The sequence below is a fragment of the Vicia villosa genome, linkage group LG3, assembly GCF_029867415.1.
Source record: "Vicia villosa cultivar HV-30 ecotype Madison, WI linkage group LG3, Vvil1.0, whole genome shotgun sequence".
In the NCBI taxonomy this organism is placed as follows: Eukaryota; Viridiplantae; Streptophyta; class Magnoliopsida; order Fabales; family Fabaceae; genus Vicia; species Vicia villosa.
This window is the reverse complement of record NC_081182.1, coordinates 4,707,932-4,730,238: the sequence shown is the minus strand read 5'-3', so window position 1 is coordinate 4,730,238 and position 22,307 is coordinate 4,707,932. Positions and strand designations below refer to the sequence as shown.

Sequence of the window (22,307 nt, the reverse complement as noted above, 5' to 3'; positions counted from 1 at the left end):
ATACAAATTTTTTTTACTTTTAAAATATAATAATCTTAAATTATAGAAAAATATTCGCGGGTAGGGATTTGAAAGAAATTCTAGTCTTAAAACAAGACAAAATAATTATTATTATTCCCTTTTTGTTGTTTTTTCAATAAAAAATATTTGGGGCAAAAATAATGCATCTGAAATAAGAAAAACATAAAAAAAAATTGAAAAAGCAAGACAGACGTGATTGGTTGGAGTGATACAACACAACGTTTAACTTTAACACTCCCTCCGTCAAATAAAAATCGGTTTCAGATTCACATTAATCATTCTTTCCAAACGCTCCTTTGACTTCCCCAAACCCCAATTCCCAATCCAAATCGTGCCGCATATATATCCCAACGAATTGAAATATGCGAGGTTAGGGTTTGTTGTAAATTAGGGTTTGCTTTTTTGAATCTAACTCGAAATGGCGGTTTCCGGCAGTCCCAACGGCAGTTCCACACCTCCACCGCCGCCGCCACAACAAGAACGAGCTAACAAGCTTGGATTCACCAAACCTATCTCGCTTGCCGGTCCCACCACAGCTGATCTCCATCGTAACACCGAGTTAGAGAAGGTTAGTTTGATTTATCTCTTCGTTCGTTGTTCATTTCCACGCTTTCGCATTTGTTTCTCTTGAAATGATGAAAATTCGTTTTGTTTTTTGGTTTGTTTCAGTTTTTGGTTGATTCGGGTCTTTATGAGAGCAATGAAGAATCTGCAAGCAGACAAGAGGTTCTTCGCCGCCTAGATCAGGTTATTTATTTCTTCGATCTCCTTTTTCTATATCAGCTCATGATTGTTTTCAGAAGTTAATTTTACTCGGTTGTTCGCATTTATGATAATTATGAGTAAAATTATTAATATTGATTTATTCATACATGATACATATTATGGGACAATGGAGTATTGAAGAACAATCTAGGTTGTTAAGTTGAGATAGCATTGTGTAGCACCTACCCTCAGTTTATAGAGTAAGCAGAAATACTCAAGAATAGACAAATATACAAAATTAAAGAGATCATCGTGCTTAATAGTTACGAACCTAAATTATAGGGCAGTAAAACTTGACCAGAAAAGAAGAACATAACATAACTGAACTTAAAGTAGGAAGAAGAACATGATGATTGTTTGTAAGCAAGAACATAGCATGTTGAAGAGCAAAACATTACGCTTAAAATGGTTTGGGTTGACACTTAAATTAAACCCTTGTAAAAAGAGAACAATGTGAAAAAAGGATTTGAATTTTTCCCCCCTGAAACCTTAATAGCAGATGCCATAGGGAACTGCTACCTCTGCTATAAGCCAAAATCGTGCCAAGCCATTTTACTGCTACAATATTCTGCTATAGCGGCGCAATAGTGCATTATTGAAGACATGCAGAATAATGTTTGGAGCTTTGCTAGATTGATACTTGTTGAAGGTTCTTTCTAATTCTTATTCAACCCTAACGTGGTACTAGTACTACAATGGCTTGGGGATGGTACCTTTTCTTGTTGTGTAGGGTAGCCTGAGGTGTTTCACTCTTCAGATTAAAATTTTGTAGTGATAAGGTTTACCTGTAATGCAGATTGTGAAAAGCTGGGTGAAGCTGTTGACCCGCCAACGAGGCTACACAGATCAGATGGTTGAGGATGCAAATGCGGTCATCTTCACTTTTGGCTCTTACAGATTAGGGGTGAGTCTGTTAGTGTTATATTTTTATCCTTAATTGTTCTAGTAATTGCATATTGTGAAAAAATTTTATGCATGGAATGGAACAGTTGCTATTTTCTCTCTATAAATACGATTATTACTCTCCTTGCAAGAGACGCCTTATGCATTTTTGGTTTATGCTGGCGAGTATATCTCAACAGTGTGTGTAATTCCCAAGTCTGTAGAGTTTTGAAGTCTAGTTATGTCAGTAGTTCGTAACAATAATCATGTTTTAGTCACTATCAACAAATGACTGGTAGGCGGTGACTTTCATCCAATTTTATTACAAAATGCTTCAGTCTTCCGCACTACATGAATGTAAACAACAACTTCCCTTCCCTCCCCTGTCCCTTTTGGTTAGTACATTCTTGTAGAAAAAATGTTGCATTTTCTTTTATGATAAAAAAATGTTGTTTTGTTCTAAACAAATAGAAGTAGACAGTTAATGAGTTGTAATATTCCTGTTTTATGAAATACCATTTTGTCTGTTTTGCTAGTGTTTTTTCTGTAAGTGTTCAGATATTATTGCTACAATTTAAGCATTTGTAGGTTCATGGACCTGGAGTGGACATAGACACTTTGTGCATTGGTCCTTCCTATGTAAATCGAGAGGTGACATACTGCATCTGGTTTCTTTTGCTAAATTTAGTAAAGTCCTTGTCATCAGTTATGTTTAAGCAGTGCATCTCTCTTTTGTATCAGGAGGACTTCTTCATCATTTTGCATAACATCCTGGCTGAAATGGACGAAGTTACTGAACTTCAACCGGTTCCTGATGCACATGTCCCAGTTATGAAATTCAAGTTCCAGGGAATTTCTATAGATTTGCTGTATGCGAGCATATCTATTTTGGTTGTGCCAGAAGTAAGTTTGGTCTCTTATTCATCAGGAGCTTGATATTTTCTGCCAAATTTTATTGATACATTTGTCTCAAGGGTTATTAATTTGAGGAGGGCTTCTGTAGCACAAGTACTTCTTCCTTTATAAAGTTATGTTTTGTTGGTGTGTATAAAATTGAATGTAACCATCTTAAAAAAAGTGAAACCATGTCTTACCACTCTGTATACCAAATTCTTTATATTATTTATCTCTATTTCCTGTTTTTTTGGCCTGCTTGATTTGAACTGTAGAATCTTTTTCCTCTTGCCACCTATATAACACATCTTCAAGAATTATGAAGAATGTGAAGGTTTAGTTGTTTATTGCTCTAGGTAATCATCCTATATTGGATTAGCGTACCAGTGAGCAAATCACATTTCTATAATTTTTTTTTGATTTGTTCATTCTCATCCCTTAGAATCTTACTCTTAAAACTTATTTTCACTTTATTATTATTTTGAAACACTTATCCACAGGACCTGGATATCTCAGACGGTTCCGTTCTGCATGATGTTGATGAACAAACTGTTCGAAGTCTTAATGGCTGCAGAGTGGCGGATCAGATTCTTAAACTTGTTCCGAATGTCGAGGTTGATACATTGTACATTCTTATATATTATATAGATTCAGTTCAATGGTTTTATTGTATTAATTTGATATATTCTATTAACTCTTGACAATGATAGCACTTCCGAACTACGCTGAGATGTTTGAAGTTTTGGGCTAAAAGACGTGGTGTTTATTCAAATGTAAGAACTACACCTACAACCTTAATAATTTTTTTCATATCTAATGGTTTGAGCTTTTATGTTTCTTTTTTTATTAACTTGCTTCGGTGTGTTTAGGTTACTGGATTCCTTGGAGGTGTAAATTGGGCTATTTTAGTTGCTAGAGTTTGCCAGTTTTACCCTAATGCAATCCCTAGTATGTTGGTTTCTAGATTCTTCAGGGTGTATTCACAGTGGCGGTGGCCAAACCCTGTAATGCTGTGCTCTATAGAAGAAAATGAACCACATCTCCCTATATGGGATCCTCGCAGAAATCATAGGGACAGGTTTCACCTTATGCCAATAATTACTCCGGCATACCCTTGCATGAATTCCAGCTACAATGTCTCGACAAGCACTCTCCGTGTTATGATGGAACAGTTCCAATATGGCAACAAGATTTGTGACGTAAGCAGTCTATTATTCCCAAAGTTCCTATTCTCTTTCAATTTAAATTTTATGACGTCTTTATTTGTTTGATACTTCTACTGTTAGGAAATTGAGCTTAACAAATCTCAGTGGAATGCACTTTTTAAGCCATATGTCTTTTTTGAGGCATACAAAAACTATTTACAAGTAGACATAGTTGCATTAGATGCTGATGATTTACTTTTGTGGAGGGGTTGGGTAGAATCCCGACTGAGACAGCTAACCTTGAAGGTATACTCTTGTCAATCTTTTATGAGACTCTTCCTTGTCTGCATTTAATCCAGACTTCATGTCTGCATTTATTTTTTTGAAGATGTTTGATCTTAACATTTCAATAAATTATTTTGTTTGTCTATATATGAATACATGCTTTTCAATTATCTATGAGCAGATAGAGCGAGATACAAATGGGATGCTGCAGTGTCATCCTTATCCACACGAGTATGCAGACACGTCCAAGCCTTGTCCACATTCTGCATTTTTCATGGGGTTGCAAAGAAAAGAGGGAGTAAGAGGTCAAGAAGGTCAGCAATTTGATATACGTGGAACGGTTGATGAATTCAGACAAGATATTATCATGTATGTATACTGGAAGCCGGGGATGGAAATTTATGTTTCTCATGTTCGTCGAAAGCAGCTCCCTGCATTTGTTTTTCCAGATGGTTACAAACGTACTCGAATGCCGAGGCATATGAGCCATGCAGCTGACAAAATGGGACAATATACCACAAAGTGCTACTCTGGTTCTAGCTCTTCTGAAAGGTGTATCAAGAGGAAGAATAGCCATGAAATGGGGGATGTGAAACCCGATAAACCTGAGAAGCGGGCATCTGTTAGCCCACGGAGGCTAGAGTGTGTTTCACCTGAAAGTTGTACTAGTAAATTAGATGGTACACCTCAAATGAGTATTGAGTGTATTGATGGGGTTAGGCCAGACGGATCAACAACGAAGGATGCCGACAGCAATTGTGAAATCAAGTCATCCGATGGACTCTTAGGAAATGATACAATTATTGAAGTAGGTGACATGCAGATAGATGAAACATGTTTTGTTGATTCCACACATGATAGGCTGAAATCAAGGGATTTAGTAGTGCAGAATGAGGTAAGCCTGCTGAATCAGCGGAAGAACCTTCCCTTAGGAAGTTGATTGGTTCATGTGAAATTCCTTAATTAGAAGTTGGTGATCCATTTCAGAATGGAGTCAATGGGGACAAAGCTCTGGACCTGGCTTTTGTTTGCTTGGAAAGGGCAGAAACTACATCTTCAAAAAGCCTGACAAACTGGGAAGAAAATGCTGTTAAAATGGATCAACAACTAGACAGAGCTTGTAATTTCACAAGGGCTGAATGTTCAGATTATGCACCAAATGCCAGCACCCAGAACCTCAATTGCGAGGTGAGTTTCTTTATTTGAGGACTTTTAGATTAGGAATTGTTGTGGATGGCAATGAAAAAAACTGGGAAGTCTGAGAGATAGTGAGAATCAGCCCATACTTTGCAGGGTGATGTTTGTGTGGCTGATCCTGATCAGTTCTGAATAGAGTATTTCAAAATATGGTGGCTGAAGAAGTTTAAGGTTTTGAATTTTCTAATCTCTTTCTGTTTTCTCCGTGGTAAACCTGATCTAATATTACAAGAATACTGTTTTCACAAAATTGTTTTATTTACACTCGCAAGAATACTATATTTCAAGGGTTTTCAGCATACAAAATTGATTTGATTATTTTCCCACCCGTTTGTTATAGCTGGTTAGCACTTGGCATATATTATATAAAATCAGAATATGGTCTTTCCCTTTTCTCTTCCTAACTTGTTGGGTCTTACTATGTTCAACTGTTCTTACATGGTATATTTCCCCTTTTGCTTCAAGATAATTTGACTATCAATTTCGTGGCAATTGAATTTCATAATCAATCTTCTGACCGGTGAATATGTGGTCGCAGGTCTTGCACCACTATACGTGCTATGTTTCCAGTAACTGTGCTTAACAACCTGACTTGTTTTATGTGTAGAGGCTCAGAGACCAGACTTTCCTTTTGTTTCATTTTAAATTTTGTTTGATTGCTTTGTTGGATTTCTAACTTTTATTCTTTCTATTTTCCATCTTGTGTATAGACAGATGTCAGACTCAGGAGTGTATAAATTATCGATGGAGCTAGGTCAGATTTTTTGCATTGTGAAAGGCATGTTTGTCGACTTTTTTTTGAAGTGTAAATACTGTTTCTCTTTGGTTTTGGCTTTGTAGGAGGATAGGAGGTTAAGTTTGGGATGCATCACATGGAGGTGAATAATGGAAATTGCTGCAAAACTTTATGCTATATTAGGAGCTATTGATGTACTGAGGTCATATGAACATGCGGAGAGACTTTAGCTGGACAGTGAGAATGGAAGCTAATTAGATTAAGGTTGCATGTACATGGATGAACAGCATAAAGGAGATGCTTGCAAATGCATGAGCTCATAGAGCTGTGAATCATCTCCTAAAACTTGACATATTTGCATGCCGAGGAATGGGAACTTTGTTGTTTTCTTGTGATGTGGATGATCCATATATCTTGTAATGTAAATGTAATCAAATAGTCTTTTTGGCTAAGTGATTTAGAAGAGAAAATGTTAAAACAGATATTTTTGGTGGCATTTAATTTGGAAGTTTAAGTGGTAGGAAAAATCAATCTGCCCATGGATTTTGATGTTCTTTCAATTTTTCGTCATTATTCTTGCATGTTTTTTTCTTGGTCTTTTGGTCTGTAGATAGAATGACACTGATCATTGAAAATTCAAACATACAATGTGATTTTTTCTTTGTCTTTTGGTCTAGATAGAATGTCACTGATCATTAAAAATTCAAATATACATTGCGATTTTTTCTTCGTCTTATGGTCTGTAGAAAGAATGACACTGATTGTTGAAAATTTAAACATACAATGTGAGGTCATGGGTATGAGTACAGAATGTGGTGTCCAACCTAGCAGTTTCTTCTTTCTTGTAGACTTTTCTTCTTTCTAATATGTTATGTTATCAACTCATTAGCGAGGTTTTACAGACTTGCAAATCTTTGCCTAATTAAAGCTGTAATGTGGAGAAGCATGACTTTCACTATTGCCTAAGGAAATAGGGGATGCCTGACATCCTATGAACGGCAGCCATTCTATCAAGTCTCAATTTTAAAATTATTTGCATGACAAATGAACGGCAAATATTCTATCAATTCTATCAAATCTAATGATTTTTTATTGGAGGACACATAAAGCTATTTTACTTAGTCATTATAAGTCTAATAAGTGTTATATGTCTATTAAGTGTATGTTTGGTGACTCAGTCATTACATGTCTATTAAGTGTATGTTCGGTAAGTGATGTTTAAGGGTCACTTTGCCTTTTAAAACTATTTTCTCAGTCATTACATGTCGATTAAGTGTATGTTTGGTGGATTAGTGAGTGTGAATGTTTGGTTGATTAATGAGTCACTGCCACCTTGTGTTTAAGTGACGCCTAAGAACTATTAAGTGTATGTTTGGTGACTTGGTGAGTCACCGCCACCTTGCGTTTAAGGGACGTTGACGTTTAGGGGTTACTCTGCCTTCTAAAACTATTTACTCAGGCATTACATGTCTATTAAGTGTATGTTAAGTGTATGTTCGGTAACTTGGTGAGTCACCGCCATCTTTAAGTGATGTTTAAGTGTCACTCTGCTTTCTAAAACAAAGAATGCTAGCTTCTAAAACTAAGAATGCTAGCTTTTAGCTAACTTGCGTCATGACTGTGATTCTTAAGTAATTCCCAACCTAGGCTAAGTCTGAAAGCTCTAATTTAGTTGTTAATTATGTCGAAAATTTGAAGCATGTTTCCATGTGAATATCTCACCATATTTTTCATTTACGATAATAACATAATTTCATTTGAAGTCTGAGGCAGTTGCATTACATGGTACCATTATTTCAAAATACTGTGGAATACTATCCTTACACACTATATAAGCAGCTTTCTTCATTTTCATTAACAGTCCTACCATCCTTGTAACTAGAAATGTAAGTTCTATTGCCAAGAAGAGGAGTGATATCAAATTCAGTTGCCACTCTTCTATGCGCAGAACTCGAAGAACAACACTGCCGAAGAACTTGTAGAATCTCCTTTGTTGAAGGCCTAGTGGAGGGTAATGTACTTGTGCACATGAGACCTAATTTGAAGACGCTAGTCATCTCTGCTGCATAGGGCGTTTCTCTGATATCCTCATCAAAGGCATCAGTGATACAGTTTCCTTCATCACAATGCCGCCATGCCCAATCAACCAGGCTGCACGCATTCTCGCCACCATAATTAGGCTCCCTTCCCGTCACCAGCTCTAGTAGTACAACTCCAAAGCTATACACATCGACTTTCTCATCAATCCTGGTAGAATATGCATATTCTGCAATACAAGTGAGGCCTATAATCAGTTGAGTTCAATATGGACATAAAAAAGTTTAGTTAGAACACTTACCTGGTGGAATGTAGCCGAAAGACCCCGCTAGAACAGACATGGTGTATGGTTCCCCATTCTTCGCCAACATCTTGGCGAGCCCAAAATCTGCTATACATGCCTTGAACTTAGAGTCAAGCAATATATTGCTCGATTTGACGTCCCTGTGAATGATTGGCATTGAACATTCATGATGCATGTAACACAGGCCTTGTGCAGCACCAATGGCAATGTCTGACCTTGTTGGCCAACTCAAAACCATTTGATTCTCAGTGAGTGAACTCAACCCCGAAACTGACGTTTTCTTCTTTTTATGAAGCCATTGGTCTAGGCTATGATTTTCCATGTATTCATAAACAAGAAGTTTAGAGTTCTCACTTGAATAACAACACAAAAGTTTCACTATATTGGAATGCCTAATATTGCCCAGAATTTCAACCTCAGCCATGAATTCTTTATCAAGTTTGTCATCCACATCTTTGACGTTCCAAATCTTCTTCACTGCAACGTACTCACCGGGACGAGTTGAAGCTACCCGGTAAACTTTTCCAAACCCTCCACTTCCTATGAGGTTATTATCTGTCAAACTTGAGAATATATTTATTTCCGTGAGATCAAATCTCTGGAATGATGTAAGCCTCCATGTTGAAAGCTTACGCCCGCAGTGCTTTTTGCCGCAATGCTTTTTCAACGCGCAGAAGGCCAAAAAAGCTGTGGCCAGCAGCACAGCAACGGTAACAGCAAGACTCAAAGCAACAAGTTTTGATTTCAAAGATGAATGATTTCTGAAGTGTTGTGGTGTGGTTTTTGTCAAGCAGCTTGAAAGGTTGAATTTTTCATCATGTGCACATAGTTGAGGATTGTTCAAGAAACTGTATTCATAAGCAAGATTCTCAAAATCATCAGGGATGTTCCCAGTAAGCTTGTTGGAAGACAAGTTAAGAAAATTAAGCTTCAAATTCACAAGCTGAGGTGGGATTTCGCCGGTTATGTTATTTTCAGATAAATCCAAGTAATTAAGGCTTGGAAGAGAAGACAAAGCTACAGGTATTCGACCCGTAATTTTGTTTCTCGAGATATTTAGAGTATTAAGCGATCGCCACGATATTATTTCAGACGGAAGTGTTCCAGAGAGTTGATTACCATCAAGCATGAGAGTAGTGAGCTGCGATAAACCCGTTAATTTCCTCGGAAGCTCACCAGAAAACAAGTTGTTTCCTGCATCAAAAACCACCAAATTCAAAGCAGAAGAAACTCCAAGAGATATCTGACCTGAAAAATTATTGTTTCTAATCTCAAGTCTAGACATGTTCCATGATAAACTACTCGGAAGTTCACCCGAAAACAAGTTATCACTTAACATCAACGTCGACAATTTCGTCAAATTCCACAAACCCAAAGGAACTTCCCCTGAAAATCTGTTACTGTAAAGCTCAACTGTGGTAAGAGAAACACAATTCTCAAACCAATTTGGTAACTTTCCACTGAGATTATTCAGAAAAGCAGTTACACCCAACAAAACACCACCATCACACAAATGTTCTGGCAACCCACCAATGAGTTGATTTGCACCAACTTCAAAAATCACAAGCTTTGAATACCTTCCTAACTCTGAAGGTAGTGTTCCATTCAACTTATTTTCAAAAACCTTAAATTGCCTCAAACTTGGAATTAGCCCTAAACTGCTAGGAATCTCACCAGTTAACTGATTCGAAAACAATTGCAAAACAGTCAAATTCTGTAACATACCAAACTCTTTTGGTATCGAACCAGTTAAATTGTTCATCGACAAATCGATTTCGGTTAAATTCAAAGCCTGAACTGAATCAGGTATCACACCAATAAACCTATTATGGTAAAGATACAAATAGGTCAATTTCTTGAGCGAGAAGAAACTTCTAGGTATGTTTCCTGTTAAATTGTTGGCTGATAAATCCAAATGTTCGAGATTCGTGAGATTCGCGAAGCTTTCTGGAATGGTTCCGATCAAGTTACACTTCGAAATCCACATGAATTTCAAGTTCTTCAATTTTCCGAACTCCAACGGAATTGTCATTGGTTTGAGTCGAAAGTTATCAGCTAAACCGAGGGTTTCGAGATTCAATAAGTCTCCGATTTCCTTCGGAATGGTTCCGTTGAAGTTGTTTTGAAAGAGGTAAAGTGTTTGAAGGTTCGAGAGTCTTCCGATCGCCGCCGGGATATCGCCGGTGAAGCTGTTGCCGGCGAGGTTGAGATAGGTGAGTTTTTCGAGGTTACCGATGTCGTCGGGGATTTGACCGGCGAGGTAGTTCTGCGACAAGTCGAGGTATAAGAGGATGGAGCAGTTGGACATCCACGTCGGAAACTCGCCGGCGATGGAGTTGTTGGAGAGGTCAAGCTTAGTGAGATTCTTTAGGTTGCAGATGATGGAAGGGAGTTTCTGTATGGTGATGTTTTGGTTTAGGAGGAGAAGCTCCGTGACGGAGCCACCGGTGCAATTGATCTCCGGCCAGTTGCACGGCGAAGACGGTGACGGTTTCCATGACTGGAGCAACGGTGGATCACCGAGTTGACGTTTAAGACTAAGAAGTATGGTTTCTTCGGAGCTTGTCTGTGAAATTACCTTAAAGGGTATTATGAAGTTTAGCAAGAGGATCAAATAAATGGGAAATTTCAATACAAAGAAGGGTAGTTCAGACATTTCGGAGATATGGTTTTTCAGTATTTGCCGGGAAATAATGGTTAAAGATGGTTACTAAATTTCAAACATGGAGAGTTTAGTTATTTGAATGTAACACGTTTGTGAAATTAGTTTATATATATTGATATAAGTATAGGGAAAAGTAGCATTAGAAAAAGACAGTAACAATAGACTTCAACGACATGAGTGTGACACTAGAAATTAAGTTGATTAAAGTAAAGAGTTTTGTTCAAACACGATTATTTTGTGATGGCCAATTTGTCATTGGTAGAAGTTTCAACTAGATAGATAATTTGGGTTGGTTAAAATTACAAACTATATGTAAATACCAACCATCATTAGTTCAATTTTTTTAGGGACTAGAGTAGACTAAGTAAATTTGGACTTTGTTATTGAGACAAACTAACTTGGACAAAGAAAGGGGAAAAACACTATACTGTAATGTAATGTGTAGCACTAGTACTAGTACTAGTCAACATAAGTAAATAACATAATGATGAAGCATTGAGAAAAAATATATTTAACTAAACATAATGGGGGTAGATGGGTTGATGTGCAGGTTTTCTTAGATTAGTGTATTTTGAGGATTTAAGATAACATCCTCAAAATTATGTGGTATCCTCCCCAACTCAGCGAGGGTGTTATTACTCTTATGTTTTTATAATAAAATTTTGAAATTTATAGGAATTTAAAAAAAAATATTAGATTTTTTTTTTTTTAAAATTTTGGTAGTTCATTTTCAACAATTTTTTTTTATTATCAAAATTTTTGGTAAATTACAACTCTTTAAAATTTACAAAGTGTGTTGGTCGAACATATGACATCACCAACACTTAAGGCTACTGAAGGTCTCAAAGGTGAACAGGACGAAGCAACAAATCAGATGAAGATGTTAACAACTGAGGCTACTGAAGGTCTAAAAAACGAATGTGTGAGCTTCGTAGAACCATTGGAAGTCATGATGGTGGGGGTTACCGAGGATCCCAAAGTAAACAAAAATGACAAGGAGAAAAGTGAGAAGAAAAGGACGAGGAAGTTTCTGAAGAGAAAGTATTTTTTTCAAACTTAAGGAAGAGCTAGTCGATTTCCTGAGCAGGTGCAAGTTAAGCAACTCCAGGACCATGTTATGTTCTAATTGTAACGTGGTCTATAATGAGAAAGTTGCAAAGAAAATTGAAGCTCTTAAGAGAGAGGAGTTCAAAAGGGAATGCTTCCAAGGAAAAGGGTCTAAGATCATGTTCCACTATCCAAAGGCGCCTTACAAAGTTCAAAAGCTACAAGGCAAGGCCAAATTTTCATACCACATAACTTTTGTGCAACCAACTAACGTGCCTCATGACAAATGGGTTCGACCAGTATATCCTTGGGGGCAACTAAAAAGTGGAAGATAGTGGAAAAAGGCTCTGGCTTGAGCCAAAAATGGAAAGTGTTGGAAAATGGCTCTAGTTCGTTTCAAGCAGGGGAAGCTAAAGTTGCACCCACTAAGTACCATGTTCCTCCAACTTACAAGGGGAAGAATCCTATGACACGAACTCAGTGGAGAAGGTTTCAGAGGAACAAAAAAGCTGCGAGAGAAGCCGCTTTGAGAACTGCACCAAGAGGTGAAGAGGGAAAAAAGGAGGCGCAATGCAGACCAACGAAGGAAAGGTTGGCAATGCATGCACCCATGGGTGGTTCAAATTTAACAGAGGAAAAAAGCCCAGTCGACAATATAGATGATGAAATGGTGTTTGATAATTTTGAAGATAGTTCAAAAGATGATTTGATTATTTATTGCAACATCGTGTCGGTTTTACCTGCTGACTATGATTGTATCTCTGAAGTGTTAGAGGCTGGAGATGAGGTGGGAACTGAGGAGGCTGCTAGTCAAACGCCTTTATGTTAGTATGTGATGAGTAATGGTGTGATAGAAGAACAACAACCTGTGTTCGAGAAACCAACTGCAAGGATGATTTATCATCTCAAACCCTTGTTCACAAGTGCAAAGGTGGATGTATTTCCAGTAAATAAAGTGCTTGTCGATGGTGGAGCTGCAGTAAACTTGATGCCATAATCTTTACCGAAGAGGATTGGAAAGGTCGACACAGACTTATGACCACACAATATGGTATTGTCAAACTATGAAGAAAATATAAGCCACATTCTGGGTGTCATCCAGGTAAGTCTATCAGTTGGCTCGACTGTCAGTTTATGCTAATTGTGTCCAAAGCGAATTTTAATTTGCTCTTGTGACACGAGTGGATTCGTGGAATAGGGGATGTGCCGTCGACATTGCATCAGAGATTGTCGATTTGGCATAAGGATGGAATTATGGAAAATAATGAAGCTGACCATGGCTATTTCACTGCTGATCTGAGCATGGTAAATAAGAGGAAATTTCGACAAGGCATTGGCCACAATACCTTCATGCTATTTAGAGGATGCTACATTTCAGCCTCATCCTGATTTTGGTCATACTTTAACTTTACACCCCACACATGGTTTTATTTGGGACTAAGAAAAATTGGGCACATGCCTAGCTGCCGAAGGGGATGTTGAATCCATTGGGTGGGGTAATGAAAACTATGATACTTATGCCTGAGTCAGATGCTCTGGCAAGGATTTTGGCCTATTTGGCCGAAAATAGATTAAATATGGCCTTAGAGGCCAATGATACGACAAACTTGGCGCTTGAAACCATAATGGTAGAAGAAATTGGCCAAACAGGCCAACAACCAGCTTCAGAAAGCCGGAGGCTCGACTGTGTTTATGATGACGAGACTTTGGGGTTTGAAAAAGACCCAAGAGACGGTATCCAGAAGATGCAAGCGCAAGACCCTCTGGAAGAAGTCGACTTAGGTGATGGAACAATGAAGCGAATTACATACATCAGCACCAAAGTTGACAGCACGATAAAAAAAATCAAGTCGACAACATTTATGATTCTTCAGAGTCGTTAGGAACATTCCCCGATCAAAGGTAAGGTTCTTGTCCCTACCCTAGGGTTTACTTAATTAGGGGGTAAATGTTTTTGGGCTCTACCACTTATGCTCTTGGAGTGGCCTGCATGAAATTACAAGACCCTTTGTGATCGCAATGTATCATAGTCAGTAGATTAATTATTGAAATTGTGAAAAAGCTTTACAGAATACTTAACTTGTCGAGGAAATCATGAGGAAATCCTCGACTATCCATATCGTCAATTGATGTGATCTTCCAGCTCCTTCCTTCCAATGGGGGGCGCTCGTCCGCCATAGATTTTATCCATGGACCTTTAATAGACGGGCGTCACAACAAAGTACCGTATGGTTCGCGACAACAATTACTTCAACCATTGGTAATGTTGTGCTCAAGATTCCGTTTACCTTGTCCCGATCTAGGAATCCTGGTGCTATATGATCTTCGTTTATCGTTTGAAGGTTCTTCTCCATGTGGATGAGGTAGTCCGGTGGCGAAGATACATCCGTAGTCGCTACAGGACAGACAAACCTTCGAAGTTGCTACAGTAGGGATCTCTATGATGACATATAATTGAAGCGATCCAGAGTTCAAAGGCTAATTGAGGATCCTTACGTTTATATCAGAAGTAATTGTCTCCATGCCTCGTCGATTCTGGCATGGATATCGAATGATCCATTTGTCATACCCTAATTTTTGACCCCCCTGAGATGACATATCTTCAGGATTTTCATCAAGTCAAAGCAAGTACCCAGAGCAGCCTGACATTCAATCGAGGGTGTTCAAAGACAAGAAAACTCAGGCAAAGGATCAATCAATAGAGGGATTAGTTTCTAATAAAATCATAAGACTCAAAAGCCTCATTATTACACCTATGATTGATTAAGACACCCAGTCATCTAAGCACAGGATTACTCAGATCAACAGACTAGGGTTTGGAGCCTATCAAGGACTAAAATCAGGGATCACCTTTGGGAAACCATAAAAAGCCCCAGGGGATCATTCAAAGACATCAATCATCTTCAAATAACCCATATGGCAAGATCCACTGGACATTACACCTCAATTCAAAGTCTACACTCATCATTGTCCTCTGGTCGACAATTAGGGTTTTGACCTAATTCACCAAGATAGTTGACTTTTAATCAGGGCATGAATCCAAAACTCAAGACATGATTCAAGAGTCTCTACTACCTCAATATAATCCATTTACATCATTCATTTGAGGATAAGATCTTGTTTCTACACAAAAGTCCAAAAATTCACTCTGTCAGGCAAAAGTCAACTGTATGGGATCACCTTTGACTTTTAAGGTTTTTGGTCAAAAAATGACTTTCAAAGATCAATATCATCAATATATGGATATTAAAGTCATTTGACCAAAGAAATTCAAAGAAATTCATCAAGGAGCAAAAAGTCGGGAATTAGGGTTTTTGAAGGCATGGTGAGAACTCAAAATTTCACCTACACAACTCAAAAAACTTCCAACATGAAAGTTGTAGATCTTGCAAAATAAAACAACATCTTACAAAGGAACTTTTTTCAAAAGATCAATCATTTATGAAGTTTTGGAAATTTTGAAGTTTAGGTCATAAACACTTAGAAATTTTTCTAAGTGTTTTAACCTAGTTTTCATCCAACTTTGGGCTCATTTTTCACAAATTTCCCAAATGATTCTGAAGAAGACATAAACTAATGATTTAAAGTAGATGTTTAGGGCTTTCCAAATTGTGTTCAACCTTCTCCAAATTCAATTTGAGCTAAGAGTTATGCTTGTTCAAAGTTGGCCTCATGAAGTAAAATTATAGGTCATGGACACTTTTGGACTTTGCAAATTTTGTGCAAATAACCTCTCTTATGGATGCTACACGACCCATAACACATCTGAAACCATGCCATGCATTCATTTTCACCATGCCATAAGAATTGAAGAAGATTCTAAAAACAAGAACATGTGATTATGTAATGATTACATTTGTGAATTTATGGCAAATTGATGAATCACCCAAGGAATCTTCTCATCAACCAATTAGAGCTCACTTTGCATCTGAAATGTCCCCTAAGATCAGATAGAATCAATGGATAGGGGAAGCTAGCCCGAAAATGCATCATTGCATTTTGGAGATTCTTTGAATTTCTTCATGGCTAAGAAACCAAACTCACTACACTAAGCAAGCTCACCACAGCCAATTGATCTGCATCCATTTGCCTATAAATACAGAGGCATTCCTCATTCAAAAACACACCAAAGCAACCATATTCCTTGCTTTCTCTTTCTCTTCTCATGTTCATTGTTTTTCAAAGTTCTTTGGCAAGAAGAATCGATTTCTTCAAACCAGAGCTCATCTTTGGGAAGTGAACATTCTAACATCTCAAGGGAGGTCATTTGAGGTGATCCAAGCACCTGGATCACTTCTGTAAGTGGAGGAACACCATTGTTGCTCTCACTTTGGAGCATTTGCAGTTGGAGGTCCATGGAGTAATTCAGGAGGTTCCGAGCCAAGCCAATCATCCAGACACACTCCTCAGGTCATAGTGAAGCTAACCAGATGGCTGCAACTCATCTGTAACTCAAGAATCAACACCCTCCATGTTCACTTGAAGCTGAAATCGAGGGAGGTCCATAGAACAATTCAGAAGGATTCAGGCTACAATAAGCATTCAGTTAGCATCATTGAGTCTCAGGGAAGCTATTGAGATCATTCATTCAAGCCCAGGTGCTCTCCATCATCCTCACGACCTCCATTTTCAGAGGTAAGTTTCTGAACCTCACCTCTTTAATTTAAGCACTCTTTGAGTTAAAGCTCGATTCTATCTTGTTTAGCATCATCAGAGGATTGAAAACCCTCTATCATCTTGCATTTATTCATTTTGTTTGTCATTTAATCTCAAATTTAGGGTTTATGTGTTCTTAGAATTTTCTGAGAAATTAGGTAGCTATAGTTCATATAAATAAATGTTAGTTACGTATCTGGATTCGTGAGGAAATTTAGAACAAGATTGATGTTTACATCATGTCATTTAGTTGAGAAACCAGAGAGTTAGGATTTTGAAAATCTTTGAGCTCGAGGAAGAAGATGACTATGGCCATGGCGCGCAAAATTTGAATCTGGGGCCAAAGTTTATTTTATTTTGAATGGTAGGCGTTCCTTAAACGACTGAACAAACTTGCCCTAGTGGCCTCCCATACGCCCTTAGTCTCATCATGCCTCAAGTCTGGGGTTCGAATCCCCCTCGCCCCAGACTTTTTGATTCTTTTATTTTTTCAAAGATTTACTACTTGTTTTGAAACATAATCAAATGAATGCAAGTTACTAACACCAAGCGCGCCTTGGCCCAGTGGTATTATTTTGAGTGAGTGACCTAGAGGGCGTGGGTTCAAACCTTCCAAGGGCCAAAACTATTTTTTTAACACCAATTTCTTTCATTTTTCTCACAAACTTCACACAATTAATTCACCTATCAAATTAATTCATTTTCACTTCATTTTTCACACACTTGTTATTTAATATACCTATTTTATGAATAACCAAAAAAATCATAAAAATATTATTTATTTCATGTATTTTAATTAGGTTTAAAATAGTATGTTTTAAATGTTTTCTTAAACACTTTAAAATATATATTTTCATTTTATTTTAACCTAATTACTTTGTGAATAATTTTATAATAAAACCCTATTTATTTAGGTCTTAATTAGGTATAGATTTCATCTTTGCCTTAATTAAGTTGACTTTTGTCAATTTACAAAACTGTTTTCAATCTCCGATCAAACAGATGATTAAGGTTTTCAAACAACAAAACCTTATATCATTTCAATCATTTTCAACTGTTTCTCATAAACAGTAAATCATTTTCAAGTGGGCCTCTAATAGAGTGTAAGTCCCAAAAATCTTCTTTTCTTAGCTTGTTTTCAAAACTGTATTTTCAAAATCTTCTTTCTGTTTTCAAAACATTCTTCTGGTATTTGAAGGGCATTATTCCCGGTGAAACTCTTCAGATACCTATGTGACCTTTGTCCATCTTCACTTCTTCTGTTTTCAAAAACCATTAACTGTTTATCATATATATATTCAACTATTATCAACAAAACAACAAAAATTACTGATGAGGCTCTGTACATACTTCTTCAATGGCCTCCACTCCATCCAGGTTAGGCTTTACAAGCTTTCAATTTACAGTCTTTATTTAAATTACTGTCAAATATAAACTGTGCATATATATATTAGTTTAGAACTACGTTTGAGTATAAACCTTAAGACAGTTAAACTATATATATATTATAGGAATATGACCTAGGATTGAGAATGTCTTCCCGGTGAAGGCTCTTTCCTAATTAGAGATCTGTAGTTCAAACCCCCAAGATGAATTATTCCCGGTGAAACATCTTGGCAAAAACCTTAGAATCCAAAAAATAGGACACATCCACCCAAAGAGGAATTATTCCCGGTGAAACCTCTTACCCATTTGCTTAGAGCCAAAATAAGTTCAAAACTACATAGCTTTCTCTTGTGCTATAACAAGGACCCTCGATTAGCCTCCTCTTGGGCTTTTTACAAGGACCCACAGGCTTCTTAAAAGCATTTCCAGCTTCCTCTTGAGCTTGTATACAAGGACCCATCAGGTTTCTTATAAACATAGGAACAGGTCTTTAGTCACCTTTTAGCCTACCCTGGTGAGTTTCTTCCAATTTAAACCAGACTTTAAACAAGCTAAGTTTGTCTCAATTTTGCATTGAGTACACCTTTTGGAATGAGAGACATGGACAGTCTCTATCACCCTTATCTTCATCAATCTTCCTTAGCAGAGTCTAGGATCTATGTTTGTTTTCTCCTTAGCATGTGTCAGCCTTCATCTTGGGCTTTAAACAAGAAGTCTCCATTAGATAATCTTTCTGCCATCCATTTTTAATATAAACCCCTGGAAAGGGTTAGCCTTCAAATCAATCCATTATTTCATATAAATCCCTGGAAAGGGTTAGCTTCCACACATTCTTTCATTTTCAATAAATTCCCTGGAAAGGGTTAGCTTCCACACATTCTTTCATTTTTAATATAAATCCCTGGAAAGGGTTAGCCTCCAAAGTCAATTATTAAATGTCAAAAAATAAAGATTCATTTCTCTTAGGAGATAATTTCCCCAAAAAGAGTCAAAACCCCTGGAAAGGGTCAGCCTCCAAAAACATGATAAAGTCAGTCTTTTAACAGACAAATTCACCAGCTGAGTCAAAATCCCTGGAAAGGGTTAGCTTCCAAAGAAAAACAGTCTTTTAATAAATAAAACCTCCTCAGTAGAGTCAAAACCAACAAAAATAGTTAGCCTCAACCTTGGGCTTCATACAAGGCACCAAACAATAAAACTCCCCTGTCAAGAGTCAGCCTCAACCTTGGGCATTGTACAAGGCAGATAATAGAGTCTCCCCAGTGAGTTCTTCATCATTCAGTAGCCACAACCTTGGGCTTTGTACAAGGCAGATAAACTATATTTTCATGTGTCAAAGATTCCTAACACCTAGGATCTTTTCCCCATAGAGTCATCCATACTCAGTTTATTTAAGAGTCAGCCACAACCTTGGGCTTTGTACAAGGCAGAAAATAATGTTTTCCCTAGCTAGAGTCAGCCACAACCTTGGGCTTTGTACAAGGCACATAAAATAGAGTCATTCATTCAATTATCCTCAGCAATCAGCCACAACCTTGGGCTTTGTACAAGGCACACAAATAGAGTCTCCCTAAGTAGAGTCAGCCTCAATTCTGGGCTTTGTACAGAACACTAAAATACCCTGTAATTAATCCTCAATGGAGTCATCTCCCAGAGTCAATAATAATTAATTAATCAATCAAAAAGCCTCAAGCTTGGGCCTCATACAAGCCAGCTAAAGTCAAATCTTTTATACAGTAGATAGACATAGCTTATCTCTATAGAGAGATATTTTTACTACTCTACCACATTCAAACAAACAAACATTTCAATTTCAATTTCAATCAAAGTCTCCCATTTAGGACTCTGAAAGACATGCTCTGGCACATCCCCAGACTTGTACACTTTCCCTAATTTGGACGAGCATCTTTCTTTCATTTAAGAGGCATCTGACTGGCATACTTGCACACACAAGTAAGGTCCCCCTCTTGAATGAAATGAATCCAGTTATTCTGTCACTCCTTTAAATGTTTGTGGTAGAATAGTACAAATACCTCTCTGTAAAGATGACTTCATGTCTCTTTACTGTAAACAAAGATTTAATTCAAAGCTTCAACCTTGAGCTTCAAGCAAGGCACCAAAAGTAAGTAATTTCCCTAGTTAGTTCCCCGAACTACATTAAGCTCTGACTTCCACTAGGGATATGTAGGCATGAGGTTCACAAGGAATCTCAGCGAGCTAATAAAATACCAAAAATAGTCAGTTTGTCTGTCTGTCTGTCTTTTAAAATCAATTCAATTCCTTCTCCTAACACAAAGGAGAAACTTTCCCAATCATTAGCAGCAAACACAATCACAATGACACAGAGAAGGTTCCTGTAGAGTACTACAGATATGTAGGGTGTTTAAACACTTCCCTATGTATAACCGACCCCCCGGACTCCAGAATTTCTAGTCTAGGTGAAATCCCCACACTTAGCAAACTCCTAGGGTTTAGTTGAGATCTTTTTTCCCCTTTCCTACTCGTAGGACAAATAAGAAAGTTCGTGTGATATCGTAGGAAGAACTGAAATAAAATTCATCCCACCACGGGCGCATTCTCCTTCCAAATTTTGTGTGAAGGGTTTAGCGTGCCGTCCTCCCAAGTGAAACGGGGAGGTAAAGAAAACGACACCACACCATTCGTGGAATTTTCGTGGGAATTAATAGTCAATTCCCACTAGGGGTGCTCACGGGTGAATTTTGCACATAACCAATTCATATTCAATTTATAACAATTTACCATAACCGGATATCATAACGAATTCATATAAGTTGTTATATTTTCACATAACCAGTTATAAGACCGATTTATCCACAACCACATTTTGTAACCGGTTCTAAACTTTATAACTAAATTTTAATTTAAAATCGATTTCGAACATCAAAATAAATTTTTTTATATTTGGATATTCTTTTTTTCGGTTATTTTTAAATTTGTATTTTGGAAAAAAACTCGAATTTTCATATTTATTTTTATTTTTAAAAAATACTCAATTTTCGTATTTCAAAAAACTCGATTTTTGAGAAAAAATTAATTATTTTTATTCTGATAAAATACGATTTTCGTATTTATGAAAAACTCAATTTTTTTTCGTATTCTCTAAGAACTCGACTTTCGTATTTTCGAAAGAACTCGATTTTTTACGAATTTGGAAATAAAATCGATTTTTTTCGTATCTCCAAAAAAAATAAACTTTTTGCATTTATGAAAAATGATTTTTTATATTTCCCAAAAAAAAAAACATCGATTAAAATCATTTTTTACTATTTTTGAAAAAACTCAATTTTCAGTATAAAAAACTCGAATTTCGGTTTTTCGTAATTTCTTTTTTAGAAAAAAATCTCGAATTTTTGAAATTTTTTTTGATTTTTCATATTTTCGGAAAACTTGTTTTTTGATTTTTTATACTTGGTCTAAAATCATATTATAAAATGTCTAAAATGTGGATTTGGTTAAAACCATATTAATAATTAAACGGTCTTTCATAACCAAATTTGTATATGGTTATGAATAATTTATATAACAGGTTAATTTGAACATCCCTAATTCCCACATACAGCGTCACTGTTCCGTTCTGGAACCAAAAATAAGTAGGTATTACTGCTAGGGGTGGCAAAACGGGCTCGGTCCGTGGAGAAAGCCCGCTTTACTCGCACTTTTTCGCGGGGCGGGGCAAGGTTTTAGGCCCGCTCTTTTTAATGTGCCTGCCTCGTCCCGCCCCGTTTTTTTGTGGGCTTTTGCGGGCATTTGTTTTTTCATAGAATTTTACTATTTGTAGGCCTAAAAAACCGAATGCCCGCAGGCTTTCCCCGTCCCGCCCTTATTTTTTTGCGGGGCGGGGCAAAATTTTAGACCTGCACTCTTAAAAAAGCCCGCACCGCCCCGTTTTTTCGCTGGCTTTTGCGTGACGGGGCTAAACGGGACGGGCATGCCCGTTTGCCACCCCTAATTACTGACGAGGAGTCTTGAACTGGTGCTGATCTTCGATACGACAACACATGAATTGGCCTACAAAATTAACATTTTTTCCAAGTTAATTAAAAATTCAAGATGAATATAATAAAAAGGTGAAGATAAGAATGCGTACCTTGCATTTTGTGTGAGATCACTTTATACTTTAATTCATTTGAATTAGATTGACATTAATTTGGAACTTAATTCCTTGGACCTTTGGCCGACCCACAAATAAATATATATATATATATATATATATATATATATATATATATATATATATATATATATATATATATTCTCATTTTTAAG

At 37.1% G+C, this 22,307-nt stretch overlaps 2 protein-coding genes across 15 annotated transcripts; one reads left to right on the top strand and one right to left on the bottom strand.

The window, feature by feature from the left end:
- The first annotated feature begins 213 nt into the window (after positions 1 to 213).
- Positions 214 to 6,485, top strand: LOC131660120 (nuclear poly(A) polymerase 4). Of its 14 annotated transcripts, none has more exons than XR_009300725.1 (15): positions 214 to 589; positions 691 to 768; positions 1,583 to 1,690; positions 2,257 to 2,319; positions 2,410 to 2,571; positions 3,063 to 3,176; positions 3,273 to 3,335; positions 3,432 to 3,761; positions 3,849 to 4,013; positions 4,174 to 4,887; positions 4,980 to 5,180; positions 5,286 to 5,360; positions 5,728 to 5,792; positions 5,904 to 5,943; positions 6,030 to 6,485. XR_009300725.1 is itself a non-coding variant. In XM_058929268.1 (13 exons), the coding sequence occupies exons 1-13, from the start codon at positions 440 to 442 to the stop codon at positions 6,035 to 6,037; spliced, it is 2,196 nt and encodes a 731-aa protein (XP_058785251.1). In that variant the 5' UTR covers positions 214 to 439; the 3' UTR covers positions 6,038 to 6,485. The 14 variants fall into 14 exon arrangements, 4 of the variants coding, with proteins under 4 accessions (XP_058785251.1, XP_058785253.1, XP_058785250.1 ...); XR_009300723.1 differs by having other exon boundaries at positions 5,900 to 5,943; XR_009300718.1 differs by lacking the exon at positions 5,286 to 5,360.
- Positions 6,486 to 7,608: 1,123 nt separating this feature from the next.
- On the bottom strand, positions 7,609 to 11,011 carry LOC131660119 (receptor-like protein kinase 5). Its single transcript, XM_058929266.1, has 2 exons — positions 8,264 to 11,011; positions 7,609 to 8,191 (listed from the first exon to the last, which is right to left on the bottom strand). Exons 1-2 carry the CDS (start codon positions 10,920 to 10,922, stop codon positions 7,746 to 7,748), a joined length of 3,105 nt encoding a protein of 1,034 aa, XP_058785249.1. The 5' UTR covers positions 10,923 to 11,011; the 3' UTR covers positions 7,609 to 7,745.
- Positions 11,012 to 22,307: the final 11,296 nt, after the last annotated feature.